Source organism: Apostichopus japonicus, chromosome 11, assembly GCF_037975245.1.
Source record: "Apostichopus japonicus isolate 1M-3 chromosome 11, ASM3797524v1, whole genome shotgun sequence".
Taxonomy (NCBI): domain Eukaryota; kingdom Metazoa; phylum Echinodermata; class Holothuroidea; order Aspidochirotida; family Stichopodidae; genus Apostichopus; species Apostichopus japonicus.
This window is the reverse complement of record NC_092571.1, coordinates 18,217,191-18,231,977: the sequence shown is the minus strand read 5'-3', so window position 1 is coordinate 18,231,977 and position 14,787 is coordinate 18,217,191. Positions and strand designations below refer to the sequence as shown.

Below are 14,787 nucleotides of genomic sequence, written 5' to 3'. Positions count from 1 at the left end.
TTTCTAACAAACAAGATATTCAAATCAATTTCTACATAATTTCCATAAATTTAGTGCTCTTCTCTCATTTTCTTTCTTTGTTCTATTTTGATGTTCTTGGCACATTCTGTAATAAAAATGTATTTAAACTGTTTAACAGATCTCAGAATAGTTCTTTTGCCTCTCTCTGCTTTCTGAGAATCTCTGCATGGTTAAAATGACACTATACAAACTTATTACATGAATATCTTTAGTCTTGACCACAATAGATTTTATATTTGGCATGTTATGCCGATCCCAAAATCCATACCCAACTCACCATAATTTTAAGAGCAAGTCTAAATATAGACATTGTCTTGCATATCACGTAGTAGTATTTCTTATACCACATCTAATATTTGAGAAAATGATCCTAAATAAAGCAGTTGAGTCTCATCAGTTAAAGTGACTGGACCTTGCAGTCTAATTTATAGACCATCTTAGATCAGTTCCTCTGATACAACACGAAATACTCAACAGGGAAACATGAGAACTTTTTTATGGTCTCAAATGACATGTTTATAATGTGTTACAAAATATGTCAAGGACATTAAATTTCATGCAAGGATGCACTGTTGTTTACATGTAGTTAAAAAGAACATGGTTTTGTGTTTATTATTTTAGAATTTAATAAAAACCCAATGGATTAACATAAACTATAAGGGTCCTGCACCGAGCAGCCAACAACATCATCAATTTAGACTTAAAGGAGCATTCCATAGATAAAGCATATTTAAAGGTGAATATCTGGAAAACAGAAACACCACCGGCACTAATATTTTTTTTTTTGTCCTTGGACTATAACATATCGGGACTAAAAATTCTGCCCGAAGCACATCCCTTAAATGAATATGATTATTATTATATTAGAATATGATTGTGCAATTTAAGTAACAGAATACAACCACGTTTGTTGAAGAAAAGGAGTTAATAAAGAATAGACAACGTACTTGAGTCGACTCGTGAACGGCTTTACATAGTGAGCTTTGGAATTTCTCAGCTTCCTTACAACTGAAGAAATATAAAATCCAGGGAGTTTCTGACTCAGATGGCAAGAATTCCTGCAAAAACAAATAAATAAGTAAATAAATAACGGAATAACAAGTGAATGTACTTCACGTTAGTCAAATTTCTAGGTCGTATATTCCACTTTTACAGCAGCTTGTAGATTTCAGGATATTAAACTACCAACTACTACCATTTCCTAGTTCCCATTGGAGAATGATGCCATTACAGTTTATATACAGTTTAGTTATGAATAGCTGTGGCAAAGGAAGGAATCTCAGAATGTAAGGTGTCTTTCTGATAACAACTTACTTCAAACATGATAAAAGTGCAACAACAAAAAAGGCATACTTACAAGCAACACAAACTGTGATTCAAATTTGGCAATTTTAAGGCATGTAATACTGGTCACATCACAAGACGCTAAACATCTCAGAAACGCAGTCTGGCTGTCTTCGTGGAACAGAAGTAATTTGTGAGATGTTATTAAGGAACAACAAGGCTGGACAGGAGTACCTGAGGTTGGACTTGCTTGGAGGCTTTGCTGGAAACATCAAAAAGGAAAAGAAATTTATTATAAATTCTGAAAATAGGTTGTAAGTATCTGTGCATGCTTCTTTACAGATTGTCCATTTTCCTCCCTTTTCTATCTTACGTTGACATCCAGGATATGTTCAAAAGTTTAACATTTGTCAGAAATTTTTCATATTTTCATTTGTTTTGGGTTGGGTTAGGGGGGGGGGGGATGGGGAGGGTACTTTTGACAACCTTGTGATACTTTCTTCCCTGGTCCGCCTTTTCCTGCTTATCTCGTAACTCATTCAGACTGTAACCCTCGATTTGAACCTTACCTTCTCTGACATGACCTGACATATAGACGATAGCCAGCTAGATAAATGTCTCTCACTAGAGCATGACAACATATAGGATGAACCCTTGGACTGCAGAATCTCAAAACAGTGGTCCCGGTCTCTCTGACGAAGTCTTCTGCAACCGGTGAAGTCAGGAGGGCTATAGACAACGAAAAAGGCCAAAAATCAACATCAACAAATAACATCAACAAAATATCAACAACAAAAACAACAAAAATCAACATCAAAATATCAACATCAAAAAACAGTTAACACATCTTTGAAATAAAATGACAAGTTTCGGTTAACGTAATAAAGTGCAGGCTGGTATATGGAAGGCCAAAAGAGTCATTATTGTTACTGACATCTGGTATCGATGCAATGAAACTGACATAATGTTGTTACATGTAAATCCTACTGACAGGGGCAAAAGTCTTTCAACAGCAACCTGCATTACTACAGTGTAGATTTTTTATACTATACTCTAAATTGAAATGTCAAAAATTGATGCAATTTATGAAATTTGTGATCAAATTTTTCAACTACGACAATTTAAAAGTTTGCCAAGAAATCTCTGGAGACAAAATTCAATCACTGAGTCAATTGCAAAGGAAAGGCTTTGCACTGATTGCAACATTTAATAGCTAAACATCACCTCACACAAAAGCCACAACTACATTGATATACTGCTTAATATATGAAAATTACATAATTATTAATAATTAAATAAACAGCATGAAAACAGCTGAAAGATGGGGAAACGTTTGTTATGACCTCGTTTTGGATGGTATGTAGCTTAGAAACTAATCACCAATCAGTGTGAAGCTGTATAATCATGTTTAATGCACAATCACTGTGGAGTTTATATTATCACTGTGTTTCCAGCGACTGCCCTACATCATGTATTAATTATTTCTTTTTTTGATAATTAATAAACCACAACTCCAAACCTCCCAACATAATTATTCACAAAATTTGGTTAGAGGCCAAGCAAATCTTGCGTCGGAGTTATAAGCGCCCGAATGTTCCATTTCTACCATTTTAAATCATTTAAAAGCGGTTTAAACAAATTAAGGAATTTAAGGTTTACCTCAGCTGAAGACTCCACTGAGATTTCTTAGAAACTTTCTCTGAATATCGAGTTAAGATACAATCTTTCAGCTCAAAGTAACCAGGTTGCCAGAAGCTGCCCAGAAACAGAGATTCTTTAGTCTTGTAGGAGAGATGTCCGGCCTTGTAGATGACCTGTTTATAGACGGAGAGATCCGGCTCGCAGGACAGGTCTGTGGCGTCGTCCCAGTGAATCAGGTTGTAATGGTAGAGCTTTAAAGACTGGATCTGGAGCCAAGGAAAGAACCAGATGTAGTGGTATTACAAACTTGTAAGATGGTTATTACATTGCACTCAAACACTTGGAACATTGCACCCAAGCCCTTGGAGCTTTGCACTCAAACACTTGGAGCATTGCACTCTAGCACTTGGAACATTGCACTCAAGCCCTTGGAGCATTGCACTCAAGCACTTGGAGCATTACACTCAAGCACTTGGAGCATTGCACTCAAGCCCTTGGAGCATTGCACTCAAGCACTTGGAGCATTGCACTCTAGCACTTGGAGCATTGCACTCAATCACTTGGAGCATTGCACTCAAGCACTTGGAGCATTGCACTCAAGCAATTGGAGCATTGCACTCAATCAATTGGAACATTGCACTCAAGCACTTGGAGCATTGCACTCAAGCACTTGGAGCATTGCATCCAATCCCTTAGAGCATTGCACTCAAGCACTTGGAGCATTGCACTCAAGCATCTCCTGTGACTCTCTCACATAAAACTCACAATGAATTTTCCACCTATGTGTATAAATTTTTGTTACAAGAGATAATGATGTGGTGAACACTGCTGGTTGTTTCGAGTACTTTCTGAGATGAAAATTCTACATTCTTTAACACTACAGTGTTTCCTAAAGATCACTTCAGTGCTTGCCCTGTAAAGTGTAACTATGATTTCATTTACTTCCATTTTCAATTTCCATTTCGATCTACTTCTCCAACCCTTCCCAGATCTCCTTCTCAACCTCTTTCAAGTTCTATTTACTTCCTCAAACGGCATAGAAATCAGATATTAAGGACTTGAGGATCCAAAGTACTACAAACTCACCGGTTGTCTGCATTCTGTAGCTGCCCATGTTTGGAGTTTCTGCTTGTGCTGAATGGCATTGGTCACTACGCTGGGTGGGAAGGTCGCACTCTCCTTACAAGTCACGTTTAAATGATGTATAATCAGTCTGAGTTATGACAAAATTAAAAAAACACACAATCAAAATGAGCGAGGTTATTTGGTTCTTTTAAAAAAAATTTTTACTAAAGATAAATCATACTTCTGTCTGTTATTGGAGTCACACATATACCCAGTCTGAAATCACATAACTCCCTTAGTCCAATATCATAGAGACCTGTGCCACGTCTATGCCAAGGATTATGTCACCGCCTGGTATAGGATCAAACAGCCTTTAAGTTTAATAAATAGTTGATGAGGGGGACACAATCATATCCACCATCATTACCTGATATAACAGCGATATTCGGGGCAAGACTAACCCTAAACAGCTAAGAACAATCTTGCCTCCGTTTGGGAGATATCCTACTTTAAAAGTTGTGTAATGGAAGCCGTCATTTTGTTAATCTTGATGTCATACTATCACTAGGAACTGAAACCATTTACTTTCTTTTCCTTTTCCTTTTCATATTTTTCATTAATGGGTATCATTAAGATGTTGAATAGTTTAGATTCAGCATTTGCAAAACCCATCTCCATTACAGAAAATAAACACTGTAATGACTAGAGCAAATAAAAAAATGAAAAGGTGAAGCACATGGGCTCAATGACATCATATTTAGACTTGATCAAGTCTCCAGCCCAAATGAAATCTTTTCTTAAGTTGATTGGGAAAATTGTTCATCACCACTATCTCTGTCACATAGACCAATGGCGATGGTTGGGTTTAAGTCTCCTTGGGGTCACAGGTGTCCACAAATACACATATAACATCTTTTTTTAGCTTTATATTTAGTTTCTTCCCCCCCCCTTTTGCTCAAAAACAAAGATCACAGTTAAATCACTTACTTTGAGAGTTCTTCCTCCCTTGTACAGATGGCAAGAGTCCTAACCTGCTTACCCTCTTTATAAACCACAAAGAGAATCTGGGAGTTCATGGATACCTTTTAGGACAAAGAGAGAACAGTGTGAATTAAGCCACGGTAAATGATGAACAAAGAAATCAAGGTTGTTAAAATATCAGGCAACAGGACATACATCTGCCTCCCCTTCCCCCATCCCCTCTGTATTTCTCAAGATGGCATTCGTTGCAGAGCTGCATCTATGATGGTAGCATTGCCATATATATAGTGGAGGAGGGGCAAGGGGGGTAGGTGGAGCAGAAGGTGCTATATATACTTATTGTGAGATGCCTTTAATAAGTAACAGACTTGCAGCATGAGTACACCGGCAAGATAACAAGTACGTAGAATTCCTCTTGGTACCAGTACGAACATGAGTACAAGGCTCTCCTTGTACAGTATGTATGAGTACGTAACCTTGGGCTAGGAAATACAGATTTCCAAAACCTTTAGGTAAAAAACTGTACAAGTTTAAATTCATGAGGGAGAGCGTACAGACAACTATGCTAGAATAAGAGTATGCAGACTTACTTCAAGTCTGATTCATACACACTCTTTGCTGGTGAATTAAAATTAAAAAAAATTTCAGTTGCTAATCTTCCATATTTTGTAAAGAATTAAGTACAGGTCTCCATCACTCCAAAATCTTATATCTGAGTCTGGAATAAAAGCACTGACAGATATAAACATCAACATACACAACATCTACATACAGTACACAACATTAACATACACAACATCTACATACACAACATCAACATACACAACATCAACATACACAACATCTACATACGCAACATCTACATACACAACATCAACATACACAAATCTACCTACACAACATCAAGATACACAACATCAAGATACACAACATCAGCATACTCAACATCTACATACACAACATCTACATACACAACATCTACATACACAACATCAACATACACAACATCTACATACACATCTACATACACAACATCAACATACACAACATCAACATACACAACATCTTCATACACAACATCAACATACACAACATCTACATACAGTACACAACATCAACATACACAACATCAACAACATCAACATACAGAACATCAACATACAGAACATCAACATACAGAACATCAACATACACAACATCAACATACACAAATCTACCTACACAACATCAAGATACACAACATCAAGATACACAACATCAGCATACTCAACATCTATATACACAACATCTACATACACAACATCAACATACACAACATCTACATACACAACATCTACATACACAACATCAACATACACAACATCAACATACACAACATCTTCATACACAACATCAACATACACAACATCAACATCAACATACACAACATCAACATACACAACATCTACCTACACAACATCAACATACACAACATCTACCAACATAAACTCTACCATTGAAGACTACTTACTGATATGGTGTCCAGGTCTTCCAGGGCAATCCTTTTCTCTGCTTTGTAGCGTTTCTTCTTTTCGCCTGAAAAAAAAGATTGTTTGAAACTCTCAGCGCTCCACACAACAGCTGGGAAAGGTGCACCAAAGGGGCCCATTTATACAGGCGGCATTCTGGGATAAGGGTGAGGAGGGGTGGGGGGGGTTACAGGAAAAATGCTACTTAAGTTCACTGTTTAACAGTCCATACTCTTAATTTCTAATGAGCAACTTAAGAAAGGATTTAAGAATGTTGGGTCCTTTGAGGATTTTCTTTGTAACTAAAGCACAATTTATTTCCACAGGCTATATACATTAACATGACAAAATGAATGTATTCATCACAGAATCTACTTGACATCTCAAAATGCTGTACTGTTCCTCCATCCCTGACCCCCCCCCCCCTCCTCCACACCCTTCCACCTCATCTGCAGACTATACACTACATGAACGGAAGAGAGAATCCTGGCAGGCAGTTGTTTCACATATTACTACCATAGCTGAAACAGACCGTTGGAGTGAACACAGAAGCTACTTGACATCTCACATTGCAGTACTGTCCCTCCCGCTCCCTCCAACCCTTCCCCCCACCCCTTCCCCTCCCATCTTCAGACTACTCACACCATTTGGCACTAACTAACCATTGGTGATGTGGTTGTCTGTTTGGTAATTGAAAAATGAAATTGTTTTCTTACTATTTCGTAAGAGATAGATAGCCCAGCTGGTAAGAAGTAAAAGTCCTGGTTTGACTTCACCCTGGTTGTGACAGCTTGAAACTTGAAACAACTAGAAAAATAATTAACCCCAAAAAATTATAAACATCCAACAGAGAGCAGATTGAGAAAATTGCAAAAAATAAATTGTATAAAACTATTATTTCCACCCAAAGCAGTGATGCCATAGTTAGACCCAGCACTGTAACATCAACTTAAGAAAAATCTCCTTCACTGGATTAGAATTGGCATCTACTGAAGCTGTCTATTAAAACAATCTCAAATCAAAGACATTGAATTATTACATTGTTTCCATCTGCAGGGCCTGAACATAAGGAATGAAGGGGTGTAGGTGGGGACCAGCGTATGATATATCCAAGAAGTGGGGGTGTGTGTGATGTGGGGGGGGGCAAGTGCTTGAACTAAAGGGTGTTCATAACACATTTTATAGACCGTAATGCATTAACAGTCACACGCAGGGGTGGGAACAGAGAATAAGGCATGGCCGCAGATTCAATGCCGGTTGAAATGTAGTTTTCTTAATGTGATCCGAAGACTGTTCACAAACTCACCTCTATATACTTTTCTTCGTTATGTAGGAAGACTTCGAGCATCAAATGAAGCTTGGTATTGCTGTCAATTCTGGAATAGTTTGAGAACGGAAGGAAAATTTTAAGTAAACTGTCCGAAAGCGATGGTGGATCGTAAAAGCAAATCTGAGATGCTTACAAACAAACAAAATTTAAGCTTTAGAAACATGACTATCAAACCATATAATTGTAGGAAATTCCTAGACAGCACCACAGAAATGACATCGCTGGTACGTTTGCAAAATTCTGGAAAAAGAGCTCAAAATGAGGCTTGGACAGATATATTACTTAAAGCCTACCGAGATCACATCCCATTATAAAATGATGAAAAGAAACATCTTGGTACAATGGCTACATACGTTGGCTAGGTGGAAGGTTCAGAGCACACAACACATTCACTTATACTTACTTGATGATCCAAGGTGGATTTTCAGTTTGACTGTCCGTTCTCTGTTTGACCCTCCCCTCTGATTCCGTTTCACTGGCACCATCTCCTGGACTCTTCCATTCTGGACTCTTCCATTCACGAACGCCTGCGAATACTTCAGACGTCGCCGAAAATAAGCTCTCGTAACTCTGACCGTCGGACGATTGGTTGTGGTTTTGAGGAGTCAGAAATTGCTCTCCTTCCTCTTCTGGGAAATTTTTCGAAGTTGGTGTGTCTTCAAATGTTACCCCTGCCGCTTTTGGTCCCGGGCATTCATCTGAAGTCGGTGTGTCCCCAACCACCGAATCGTTAATGACTTCAGAATCTATAGCTTGACTTATATCGGATTTGAAACCAGCTGCATGTTTGCTTGATATTGCTATGTCATGTCGTCTGTCACTGTGGTAACCAATGTCTCCCTTTTCTAAAGTTGCATGTCGGCATTCGTCCATACCAGCACCACCAGTTACACATGACACACTATTCTCTTGCAAGAGATTGCTTTCTACACCATTACACTCTTCAGCTTGCATAGTTTTATCACTATCATTCATACCTTTTGCATATGCATTAGTTTCTGCTGATCCTTTTGAATATTCATCCCTTGTACTATTGCGACGGACTTCCACTTCATCCCTTAGCTCCATTTCAGATGCTTGGTTTACTATACTTCTTACACTACTGACAATATTTACATCTTTGGGTGAAACACCTTCCACTGACTTCTCTTTCCCTTGACCGGATCCATCATTCATTTGACCTGATCCATCGTTTACTTGACCTGATCCATCATTCACTTGACCTGATCCGTCATTCGAAGCCCGGCTCTCCAGTGTCTGTGCCGCCACATCCAACAGCGCCTGCACACCACGCTCTCCGTTTCCAGGGAACGGGTTCAGCGACTGGACGTTGGGACTACTGGATTCACTCGTAGACGAGACGCTCTTCTTGCTGGACCTCCTCTTCTTCTTAGACTTCTTCTTATCCTTCAGATGAACAGCACCGGGATACAGATTGCCGTTTGTACTACCTCTTATGTCGACGTAATTATTCCCCTCTAACGTCACGTGCAACCTCTCCTCGAACGATATCACTGGTAACGTGGAAGGCCTCTCTGGAAGGGTCGCGACTCTCTTCTCATCCGACCGAGACGACACCTCCTCACCGACACACCCGTCTCTGATATTTTCATCCTCTTCAGTTCTAATCTCTCTCTCGCCACTAAACACGTCGCAAGGATCGCCATCCGACGGCTGACCTTGACCACGATTTCTCTGCAATGCGGCGACTTTTTCTAAGATCATATCGTCCTGTATACTGGACTGCCTGGAACTCTTTGAGGAGAAGGTCCGAGAGAGTTCCGGTCTATCCAGAGAGTTTGAATCTTCCGGAGTTTCCGGCATAGACCTGGAAGACCGGGACACCCGAGTGCCGCTGTCGCAGCTGTGTAACGAGACATTGTCCAGTGAACTCTGCCGTTCCGTCGCAGATTGTGGCACGTGACTCACCAAATCAAAGAATGCGATGTTCTGCAAGAGAGATAGAGAGAGGGCAGTTTGCGTTCAGGATTTTAGTCATAACATCTAAAGAATAGAAATATTCAATGTATTAAGTTAAAGATTCCAAAATTATAAAGTGGTATAAAACGTCTACTCTCAAATTCATCGTTTGAAGTCAATTCCTAACAGTGAATACCACCATTGTAGCATGGGAAGTGACCTCAGGGGATTCACATACACTAAAAGCTTTGCCAACTTTCACAAATGGTTATTACCATGGCTACCTGAGCTTCTCTAACAAAACAAAAAAAATTACATAATTATCTATATCCCTCTTCACACTCTTAAGAGTTCAGTCTTTCTACTCCCGTATATTAAAATCGTAGGTACTGTTTTGATACTGTTCAGCCGATGGTGATAATGTCTATCACTGATTCTTATAGCAGAGTAGGCTTTCATATCAAATATGATCAGCTCCTTCTTAAAGCATTTTTTTTTTTTTTTGGAAGATTCAGTCTAAATATAATTATACGCTCATCCTTATAACATTTAACATCAGGTGATGCAATTCAGCTATTATGGGAGGGCTTTCATATATAGGCATTCGTTGTTTTATTAATATTACTGTGCCCATTTTTATGTATATTTTTATTTTTATGTTCTTTATTGCGGTTTATAATCCTGTCTTATATAATTTTTTACTTTCATTACTGTTGTTATTAGTTTTAGGTTTTTTTAAGTTTGGTAATTTTATATTCCAGGTATTGGTTCTTTTGTACAGTGCTCTTGAGCATGTTTTATTTCATGATAACAGCACTTTAATATATGGTATTTATTATATCAAATATGATCAGCTCCTTTTTATAGCATTTGTTTGCACATTTCCAGAGAGTTTTTGGAAACCTATTTCATGTATTACTCAAAATAACATTAACAATGTTCAAACTAGGATACCCTTCTAAAGTTTGCACAACATGAAACCATGAAATTGTCAATAAACTAATGATTCCAATCAATCTTAAACATTTTGTAGCCCGGACACTTTCATATCTAGTATCGTCTAATATGGAATCAGAGAACTGGAAATTTAGAAAAACTTTTGACTTCTGTTTTGTTATTTGGAATGAAACTTGACTAGCATTAATAGGAAAACCCAGAAAAAGTTCCTTAATATCACACAATACTCACAAGCTCTAACTTGAAAGAAACAAAGTCAAGACCAGAAATTAGTGTCTGTAGAAGAGAAAGACGCTCTCTGTCTCTGAGAAGAGCAAGGCTGCAAAAAAAAGAGAGGAAAATAACAGAGCTGTAACTTCTCTGTTCTTCAATCAATTAAAGTTTGAAATGTAGAACTACAGTACCTTTCTAGTGTTAATTGCTTTCTATCTCATAACCAAATGATCCTTCCCAAACCAAACTCACTAGGGTAACGTGTAGAGCATGATTCTCTTCAAGCTCTGAACTTGGTCAAGACAGCTTTAGTCTTGATTCATTCATGCAAATTACAATAGGTACTGTAGGTCCAGGGGGATAGGAGCTGGGGAATATTACTCATAACAAGATTATAATTGATCAAACTTAGAAACCCTGCTAGATTTTTTCACCAAATGAAATATATTTTGAGCAAAAAATAATTGAAAATGCTTTGGATGAAAGGATTTTATTACCCATAAACCTTTTTCAGTATTAACATATATATGCAAAGAACAAACAATAAACTAAAAATACAGGCACTGTTTGCATTTGTCACACCAAGTTTTGCCTTCTATTAGAAGTCCTAAATGATGCCTGTTGAGTCTTGACAAATTTTAAGCCAAGAACACTCTGTTTATAACTTCTAAAATCATCTTTTCACAACAACCAGCTTCCGAATAATTAGCAAATTAACAACAACAAATTGAAAAAAAGAATTGATCCACAATACTTACTCAATGTAATATTTCTTGACATTAGCTTGATCATCCAGGAAGCAGTTAATGTAGCTTTCTAGTGAACTCTCATCAAGAGCTTTGTACAGCCATGCCCGACCTAACGGAAATAAATGGAAAAATTAAAGAAAATACATTATATCTTGCAGCCTACGTCAAAAGCTGCCAGGACATAAAGTCACTTAAAGGGAGAAACAATACAGGTCTTCTACTTGTGTGGAGGGAATGGGGGAAAGAAGAGTGGGAAGGGGGAAGGGAAGAAGAAGTTGGGGAGGGGGGGGTTGAAGGAATGGGATAGAGGGACAAGTTTGTAGAATTTACATGTGAAACTGTTGCTATGTGTACTGTACAATACTTTTAAATGAACAATACAAGATGAATACCTTTTACTGTAAAAACTCTACTTGAGATCGATAGGAACAAAAACTTAAAAGATTGCGAAAGATTGACAGGACCAATAATGTAAAAGACTTGGAAAGATGAAAACACCAAAGAAAGGTTAAGTGATTCCCCTCAGGCTTCCACCCCTCCCAGCCCATTCCTCCAGTTGCACCAAAATAAAAAAAATATTACTCTGTCAGAATAGACATCTCAAAAACATCACCAGAAATGCACCCAAAGGTATAAACAAATTTATACAAGCACCCACTAAAAGTGGCAGTTACATCCTAAAATTGAACTTCCCTGCATCACTTTTGATAAGGGTATCACAATCTTTTGAGGGGGAAAACAGGTTTTCCAATGACATTACAGTAACTTATCCAATAGCCTATTACAGGTTCCTTCTATCTCCAGTTTAGATTAGACCTACTGTTAGATGACATGACCCTGGTCTATAACTTTCAATAAATGAAAGGAATTTTGAAACTTTCTCTCTCAACTGCCCCCCCCCACCCGGTCAAAAAAAAAGGGGTACAGTAGTACTGTAACATTTGGCTAATGAACAAACTAATTCCTGTTAATTAGTTTTCTGATATGTACTTACTTCTTCCTAAGTCTGTTGAGAGTCGATCTAGGGCTTTGATTTCGTAAATGATATCTTTGTGAGTGTAATTCTGGACAAAGGCCCAGTAGCCTGGTGTCACATGGCGTAACCTGGCGACAGAATTAATCATTGATAAAACATTAATTGACAACACATAATCCACAAAAGAGCCTAATTACTTCATTTTAAAGCTGAAAATTCCATCTAAGAACAAAATAACTGTAACTGGTTTCATGAAAATAATTTGGTAATTATGTCAATTATATGTCTGTCACTGCATGGAAACCATCAATTTTTAGGAATGTAACAGCATGGTGAACCTACAGTAAGAGTTATAACAGAGTGATTTTTCTAGCTATACACAGTACAGTAACAATACATCAGAGGCAAACATATAAGCCAAGGTTTTTTCTTTTTTTCAAAAACTTTCATATATTCACTAACATTTTAAATATTAACATTCCTTCAGATGCCAAGAAATGTTTTAGCTACTTCACTCAAAACATATCAGGTTGGTCAGATTTCTGCCTCAGCAGGTCAGGGTTTCAGGGATCAAACCAAAACCAACAGATGTATTTAAATGGTCTTCAAATGAATGCAGTTTTGACACCAATATGCTTCAAGTACCCAAAAGGGTCACCTCTAGGTTCATTACTGTAAAGATCATGTTCCTTAAGGTGTCAGTATTGGCCCTAAATATGCTGCTCTATGATAATGAGTGACATAATTGTGACTTAAAAGCTCAAAGTTTGACAAGTACCTTGTTACCTACTGTACCATCCTCAAGGTATTGTTTCTTCATTGAAACAATTAATGGTTAAACTCAGAAACCCTTCATTTCTTCAAGTAACTTGAAGATGGAGAACCACCAGCAAAGTACTTATGAAAACTTCCAGCAATTTTTAGCATGCTCAAATTTGGGTACAAAGGACTGATGATCTTTTAAATAATACCTTTATTCATTTCTGTTTAAACTTCTTTAGTTTCTCAAAACAATATTGTCCAATACAATATTCAACAGACAACTTTGTACACATTTTGGACAAAAAAAAAGTTACAACATTCCTTGGCCGATGAGCTTTAGTCCTACAGTATAATGATACTAATTTTCACTATGCTGTAGATTATGATACCAACCCGTGTAGAAAGATATGATCCAAGTGTTCAGCTAGCCGCTGTAAGGCCCTATCTTCGTTCTGCACCTCTAGCTGTTCTCTTTCAATGCTGAAACTTAGGGCCTGCACCTACATGTCAGTGGGATAAGAAAAAAGATTAAAGGATTAAGTTTGTCTAGTAATGTTGTGTTACAACCAAGTGTGAGCACAAGTGTAACCAAGTGTGAATCATATTATTTGCTTTTCTATGGGCTATGGTCAGGCTCAGATCCCTATTGACTGCCTAAGAAAGCCTCAGCGTAGGAGTCGGAACATGCACGATATGCATTTCTGCCAATTGTATGCCAGTTCCAATTGCTATAAGTATAGTTGTCTTCCAAATACAATTAGGGATTGGAATAGTCTGCCTTCAGACCTCATTAGTAGTTCCAGTGGTTCTGTGAATCCTGTCACGCATATCAGTACTCGGGTCAGATTTAATTAATTACTCTCTTGACATGTGTGTGGTGAGATATTGTCCCTTTTTGCGGATGTGTCACCGTATCGAAGACGAAGACAGCGCTGTGGTTGGAAACATGTAGGCTATACAGTTGAAGCGATAGGCTACCTTTGCATAATTCTAACAAGCATAGTCTCAATAAGCGACTGTATGGCTCTCTCGATCCTTTGGGTCTCTAAACTCAACTCAACTAATTGCCTACCTTGCATCATATCCCTTTCCTATCCACTTTAGGCCTATAAATGATGTACCCTAGGCCCAAAATATTGATAAAGTTTGCAGTAATTCAGTATCCCAACAATCCGCCCCCCCCCCCCCCCCCCCGCTTTTATTCTCGTTAGCTACTACCTTAGTTGAAATTTAAAGTTACCTCTTTTACAGCCTTTGCAGTTCTCTCAAGAATACTATCTTTGAAACGAACCCGATCTGAACGTTCGAAGGCCATCACACTTTACTGTTGCAACGTTACGGCCTACTGTATCGTAGTAGGCCACTGCTGCTGCACTTTTA

At 38.1% G+C, this 14,787-nt stretch overlaps 1 protein-coding gene across 1 annotated transcript in view; it reads right to left on the bottom strand.

Annotated features, from left to right (window-relative positions):
* The window catches only part of LOC139975882 (pleckstrin homology domain-containing family M member 2-like), a 19,130-nt gene extending 4,343 nt beyond the window's left edge, over nucleotides 1–14,787 (bottom strand). The window contains exons 1-15 of the mRNA XM_071984151.1: nucleotides 14,648–14,787; nucleotides 13,801–13,907; nucleotides 12,664–12,773; nucleotides 11,679–11,778; nucleotides 10,939–11,026; nucleotides 8,234–9,780; nucleotides 7,807–7,876; nucleotides 7,217–7,307; nucleotides 6,503–6,567; nucleotides 4,999–5,093; nucleotides 4,033–4,159; nucleotides 2,965–3,212; nucleotides 1,875–2,034; nucleotides 1,379–1,567; nucleotides 969–1,079 (exon numbers count right to left, since the gene is read on the bottom strand). Coding sequence (XP_071840252.1) covers nucleotides 969–1,079; nucleotides 1,379–1,567; nucleotides 1,875–2,034; nucleotides 2,965–3,212; nucleotides 4,033–4,159; nucleotides 4,999–5,093; nucleotides 6,503–6,567; nucleotides 7,217–7,307; nucleotides 7,807–7,876; nucleotides 8,234–9,780; nucleotides 10,939–11,026; nucleotides 11,679–11,778; nucleotides 12,664–12,773; nucleotides 13,801–13,907; nucleotides 14,648–14,722 — 3,183 coding nt within the window. The 5' untranslated portion in view covers nucleotides 14,723–14,787. The remainder of the gene's footprint in view (nucleotides 1–968; nucleotides 1,080–1,378; nucleotides 1,568–1,874; nucleotides 2,035–2,964; nucleotides 3,213–4,032; nucleotides 4,160–4,998; nucleotides 5,094–6,502; nucleotides 6,568–7,216; nucleotides 7,308–7,806; nucleotides 7,877–8,233; nucleotides 9,781–10,938; nucleotides 11,027–11,678; nucleotides 11,779–12,663; nucleotides 12,774–13,800; nucleotides 13,908–14,647) is intronic.